We start from the raw sequence: 6,408 nt of genomic DNA on the forward strand, positions 1-6,408 counted from the left end.
GGTTCGGCAGCCCAGGTTTCCCTCCCTCTCTCCCAACCAACCAGTCCCTCCGGCTCGGGCGGCCCAGCCGCGCGTGCACCAGAGCCCAGCTCCAGATCCTGCCGGAGAAAGTGCAGCCGCCGCCGCGCTCCCCTAGCCGCTGGGCGAAGCGGCCCTGGGAGGGACTGGAGGCCGGGGGAGGGGCGGGGAAGGGGAAGCCTCGTCCCCCCACCGGGATGCGGCGCTTTCCACACTCCCACTCGGCTCCGCCCCTATTGCCTCGCAGACAACCAATGGGGGCAAGCCTCGGCGGCAGATGACGCGGAAATACGTCACGGGAGCGCGGCGCGCTGCCCTGGGGGCGGGGTCCGTTGCGGGCTCCACGGCGCCCTCTATCGCCCCGAGGCTCGCAGGTGGACCCAGCAGGGAAGAGGTCTATGTCGCTGCGTGGTGAGCTCCTCCAGGCCAGGTGCTGCGCGGCCTCCACCTCTGCGGTAACCGGCCTGCCCCCGACCCTTGTCCCCAAGCCGAGTCGTGTTGACGGAAATGAAATAACAAAATAAATAAGGAAAAGGAACCCTTCCTGTGTTCAGAGGAGAGGCAGCGTGGGGGATAGGAAACTTGTCGAGAGACTCCTTTGAGCCCAACAAACTGTCGCATATATATTTTGTTTGTTTGTTTGTTTGTTTAATGGTAATACTACTGAGAAGGTTGCAAGGAAGTGGATACTCAGTGCTGATGAGATTGTATATTGTTGCAACAGTTTTTGAGAGCAGATTGATGATTTTTTTTTTTCTTTTTCAGACTTGAATTTTTTTTTTTTTTTTTTTAAGACGGAGTATCCCTCAGTCGCCTAGGCTGGCATGTAGTGGCGTGATCTCGGCTCACTACAACCTCCGTCTCCCAGGTTCAAGCGATTCTCCTGCCTCAGCCTCCAGAGTAGCTGGGATTACAGGCACCTGCCGTCATGCCCCACTGCTTTTTTATTTTTGTAGAGACGGGTTTTCACCATATTGGCATATTTTTTAAAGCCTTAAAAACACTGTTTTGGGCCAGGAGCAGTGGCTTACGCCTGTAATCTCAATTTTGGGAGGCCCAGGCAAGAGGATCACTTGAGCCCACGAGTTCGAGACCAGCCTGGGCAACATAGTGAGACTCTCATCTCTATTAGCTGGGCATGGTTGTGTGCAGCTGTAGTCCAAGCTACTGAGGAGGCTGAGGCTGGAGGATCACTTGAGCCCAGAGTTTGAGGCTGCAGTGAGCTATGATCACACCACTGCACACCAGCTGGGGCTACGGGGCAAGACTCCCTTTGAAAAACTTTCATCCAGGTCGGGTGCAGTGGCTCGCACCTGTAATTCCAGAACTTTGGGAGGCCGAGACGGGTGGATCCACGAGGTCAGGAGTTCAAGACCAGCCTGACCAAAATGGTGAAACCCCCGTCTCTGCTAAAAATACAAAAAATTAGCTGGGTGTGGTGGTGGGCGCCTGTAATCCCAACTACTTGGGAGGCTGAGGCAGACAATTGCTTGAACCAGGGAGGCGGAGGTTGCAGTGATCCAAGATCGCACCACTGCATTCCAGTCTGGGTGACAGAGTGAGGCTCTGTCTCAAAAAAAACACAAACAAAACGAAAAAAAAACCTTAATCCAAAAATTCCTGTTCTGTGAATTACTAAAGAAATAACATGTGAATAAAGAACTTAATAAAATAAGAGGCACAATACCCATTCCGAAGTGCACATTCAGTGTTCCTCTTCCCCTTTTCCATCCTAAAATATTCAGTGCCAAAGACATTAGGTGTACAGAACAAAGGAACATCTACACCTGGTTGTCCACAGCCAGGTGTCAGTGACCTACCAGGTAAGGAAGCTGAGGAACCTGAGAAGGTAAAGAGGGCTTGAACACCTGGGAGGCAGCCCTACACAAAGTCTTAGCCCTAGAGCCCAAGACCAGAGAACAAGGCATCCAAGTGGGAAAGGCCTAGAAGCTTAGATGGGAGGTTAGTTGCATTCAGGATGATTAAGTCACTAAATGTATTAAGCATGACAGAGCCAGTTTTCTCACTGTGGTAGAATGAAGTTAGAAGTATGGGAAGGGAGAATACCCTATGCTATTGTATTGGAATTGGAGGTATCAGTGTGAACTCATAGTTGGTTTTGTTTTGTTTTTTGGGTTTTTGGTTTTTTTTTTTTTTGAGTGAAGTTTCGCTTTTTTCGCCCAGGCTGGAGTGCAATGGCGTGACCTCAGCTCATTGCAACCTCTGCCTCCCGAGTTCAAGTGATTCTCCTACCTCAGCCTCCCAAGTAGCTGGGATTACAGGCATGCACCACCACGCCTGGCTAATTTTGTATTTTTAGTAGAGACGGGATTTCACCATGTTGGCCAGGCTGGTTTCAAAACTCCTGACCTTGGGTGATCCGCCCACCTCGGCCTCCCAAAGTGCTGGGTTTACAGGCATGAGCCACTGCGCCCGGCATGAACTCATAGTTTTTTAAAAAATAAATTATACTGGGGTGGATGATGCAGTGGTCGCTACCACCTGTAATCCCAGCACTTTGTGAGGCGGAAGCTGGAAGATCACTTGAGGTCAGGAGTTCTAGACCAGCCTGGCCAACATGGTGAAACTCTGTCTCTCCTAAATTACAAAAATCAGCCGGGAATGGTGGTGGGCACCTGTAATCCCAGCTACTCAGAAGGCTGAGGCAGGATAATTGCCTGAACCGGGGAGGCGGAGGTTATAGTGAGCTGAGATCATACCACTGCACTCTAGCCTGGGCAACAGAGCGAGCGAGACTCTGTCTCAGAAATAAATAAAGTAAATAAAAATAAATTTCATTGTGTATATTTGAGGTTTATAACATGATGTTATGGGATATATATAGATAGTAAAATGGTTACTATAGTGAAATGAATTAACATTCTGTACTGTCACATAAAGGCTTGTGTAAAGTATGACAAGAGCAGCTAAAATCTACTTATTTAACAAAAAACTCAGATACAATACAATGTTATGAACTATGGTCTTCATGTTGTACATTAGATCTCTAGACTTCTTCATCCTGCATATCTGCTGGTTTGTATTGTTTGACCTACATCTCCCCATTTCTTTTTCCCATAGTTTTTAATATAGAGGCATAGATGTAAATGTATGCATGTGTGTATAGAAGTGATTGTATCCTTGTTCATGTTAAACATGCATAATTTTTAGTATCAGAGTAAAATAATAAACATTAAAAAGTTAATTGAAGGCCGGGCATGGTGGTGGCTCACACCTGTAATCCCAGCACTTTGGGAGACTGAGGTGGGAGGATCACCTGAGGTCAGGAGTTCGAGACCAGCCTGGCCAACATGGTGAAACCCTGTCTTTACTAAAAATACAAAAAGTGGGCCGGGCGCAGTGGCTCAAGCCTGTAATCCCAGCACTTTGGGAGGCCGAGACGGGTGGATCACGAGGTCAGGAGATCGAGACCATCCTGGCTAACACAGTGAAACCCCGTCTCTACTAAAAAATACAAAAATTAGCCAGGCATGGTGGCACGTGCCTGCAGTCCCAGCTACTCTGGAGGCTGAGATGGGAAGATTGCTTGAACTGGTCAAGGCTGCAGTGAGCCATGATCTTGTACCCCAACCTGGAAAACACAGAAAAATAAATACAAGGACAACCAGTGATGAAAACATACCATGAGTTGAGGAGTACATTTAACTCAGACCTCTATATCTTAGGTTCAAAAATCAAACAAAACAAAAAAACCTGAACTTGAGAGAGAAAGACCTGAGATTAATTCCAGTTCTGCCCTTGGCTGATTACTTACCCTCTCTGAGCATCAGTTAATTTACCTATAAAATGAAAATTATACTATCTACTACTGCACTAAATAGTTATGAGCATTAAATGAAATTGTGAAAGAATAGTTCCTAACACACAGGAGCTAAATAAATGGTGATGGTGATAGGTTTTCATCATGTAAACATAATCTGCTGGAAGAAGAATAGTTTTGTTTTGTATTGTTTTGTTTTTGAGACGGAGTTTTGCTCGTCGCCCAGCTGGAGTACAGTGGTGCAATCTCAGCTCACTGCAACCTCTACCTCCCAGGTTCAAGCGATTCTCCTGCCTCAGCCTCCTGAGTAGCTGGGATTACAGGTGCCTGCCACCACACTCAGTTAATTTTTTGTATTTTTAGTAGAGACAGAGTTTCGCCATGTTGGGCAGGCTGGTCTCGAACTCCTGACCTCAGGTGATCCCTCGCCTCGGCCTCCCAAAGTGCTGGGATTACAGGTGTGAGCCACAACACCCGGCCGAAGGAGAATAATTTATAGAGGCTTTCCGGGAGACAATTTCCTCTTCAGAAATATTCACACACTTTGATTCAATAATTCTACTTCCATGACTCTCTTGTAAAGAAATTATGAAAGCTATACAGAAGAATGATCAACATAGTATTATTTAAATAGGTAAAATCTGAAATTACCTAAATATTCAACAGAAGGGAAATGAATACATCATTTATGACACACCCATATGATGAAATACTGGACAAGAAAAGACTTTCATTTCTAGAAATTTCAAACAGTAGGAATTAATATTTTTTAACAGTACTTCTAGAAAAACCTAGGATGTCTATTCCTTTTTTTTACTTTTTCCAGATGGAGTCTTGCTCTGTCGCCCAGGCTGGAGTGCAATGGTGCAATTGGGGCTCACTGCAACCTATGCCTCTCAGGTTCAAGCGATTTACCTGCTTCAGCCTCCTGAGTAGCTGGGATTACAGGCACACACCACCAGGCCCAGCTAATTTTTGTATTTTTAGTACAAACGGGGTTTCACCATGTTGGTCAGGCTAGTCTCGAACTCCTGACCTCAGGTGATCCACCCACCTCGACCTCCCAAAGTGCTCAGATTACAGGCATGAGCCACTGCACCTGGCCCAGATCTGTTGTTTTATCATAAACAGAAAAAAGTAACCTCTACATCAACTCCCAAAGACAAATGAAAGAATGAGATAGCATTGGACACCACTATTTTTCATAAAAACCAATAGAACATATAGATATCTGGGAAATGGCCAGGACTTTCAATGTCATGGAGTATTTAGTTAAGGAAATAGGGACAACTACTTGGCTATTTGGAAAAGAAATAGAGGTGTATCCCTACTTTTTATCCTATAATAAATTCTAGGTGAATTGAAGATGCAATCAAGGCCAGGCACAGGGGCTCATGTCTGTGATTCCAGCATTTTGGGAGGCAGAGGCAGGACAATTGCTTGAGGCCAGGAGTTTGAGAACAGCCTGAGCAATATAGGAAGACTCCACCTCTACAAAAAAATAAACTTTGGGCACGGTGGCTCATACCTGTAACCTAACACTTTGGGAGACCAAGACAGGAGGATTGCCTGAGGCCAGGAGTTTAAAACCAGCCTAGTCAACATAGTGAGACCCCCATTTCTAAGAAAATATTTTTAATAAAATTAAAAAAAGATAAACTTAGCTGAGCATGGTGGCACATCCCTATGGTCCCAGCTACCTGAGAGGCTGAGGTGGGAAGATTACTTAGGCCCAGGAGGTCAAGGTTAGAGTGAGTCATGATCAAACTACTGCACTCCAGCCTGGACAATAGAGTGAGACTCTGTCTCAAAGAAAAGAGGAAAAAAAGAATAAAGAAAGAAAGATGAAATCATAGAAGTACTGCTAGAGAAGCTAGAGAAGATCATGGGAAAATGAATTTTTAAATTTTGGAATGAGAAAAACATTTGAAGAAAGACACAAACCGTCAAAACCATAAAGGCAAAGATTAATAAAATTAACCTCACAAACATTTGACATTTCTCCATGGAGAAAAAAACACCTTGTACAGAGATATAAGTGCACAAATGATAAGCTGAGAAAATAAACATTTACAATATCTACACTATAATAAAAATCTAATTTCTTTAATATAATTGAGCAATTGGCACGGTGTAATCCCAGCACTTTGGGAGGCCAAGGAAGGTGGATCACGAGGTCAAGAGATGGAGACAAGCCTGGCCAACATGGTGAAACCCCGTCTCTACTAAAAATACACAAATTTGGCCGGGCACGGTGGCTCATGCCTGTAATTCCAGCAATTTGGGAAGCCAAGTTGGGCGGATCATGAGGTCAGGAGTTCAAGACCACCCTGGCCAACACAGTGAAACCCCATTTCTACTAAAAATACAAAAATTAGCTGGACATGGTTGCACACACCTGTAATCCCAGCTACTCCAGAGGCTGAGGCAGGAGAATCACTTGAACCTGGGAGGCAGAGGTTATGGTGAGCTGAGATCGCACCACTGCATTCCAGCCTGGGTGACTGAGTGAGATTCCGTTTAAAAAAAAAAAAAATGGCCGGGCGCGGTGGCTCAAGCCTGTAATCCCAGCACTTTGGGAGGCCGAGACGGGCGGATCACGAGGTCAG

General features: G+C 45.6%; 1 protein-coding gene across 1 annotated transcript in view; it reads left to right on the top strand.

The window, feature by feature from the left end:
* Nucleotides 1-342: 342 nt before the first annotated feature.
* TIPIN (TIMELESS interacting protein) overlaps nt 343-6,408 on the top strand; it is a 54,417-nt gene continuing 48,351 nt past the window's right edge. The window contains 1 exon segment of the mRNA XM_011940370.1: nt 343-429. Within this exon segment, the coding sequence (XP_011795760.1) occupies nt 417-429 (13 nt within the window). The 5' untranslated portion in view covers nt 343-416.

The sequence above is a fragment of the Colobus angolensis genome, unplaced genomic scaffold, assembly GCF_000951035.1.
Source record: "Colobus angolensis palliatus isolate OR3802 unplaced genomic scaffold, Cang.pa_1.0 Scaffold19, whole genome shotgun sequence".
NCBI lineage: Eukaryota > Metazoa > Chordata > Mammalia > Primates > Cercopithecidae > Colobus > Colobus angolensis.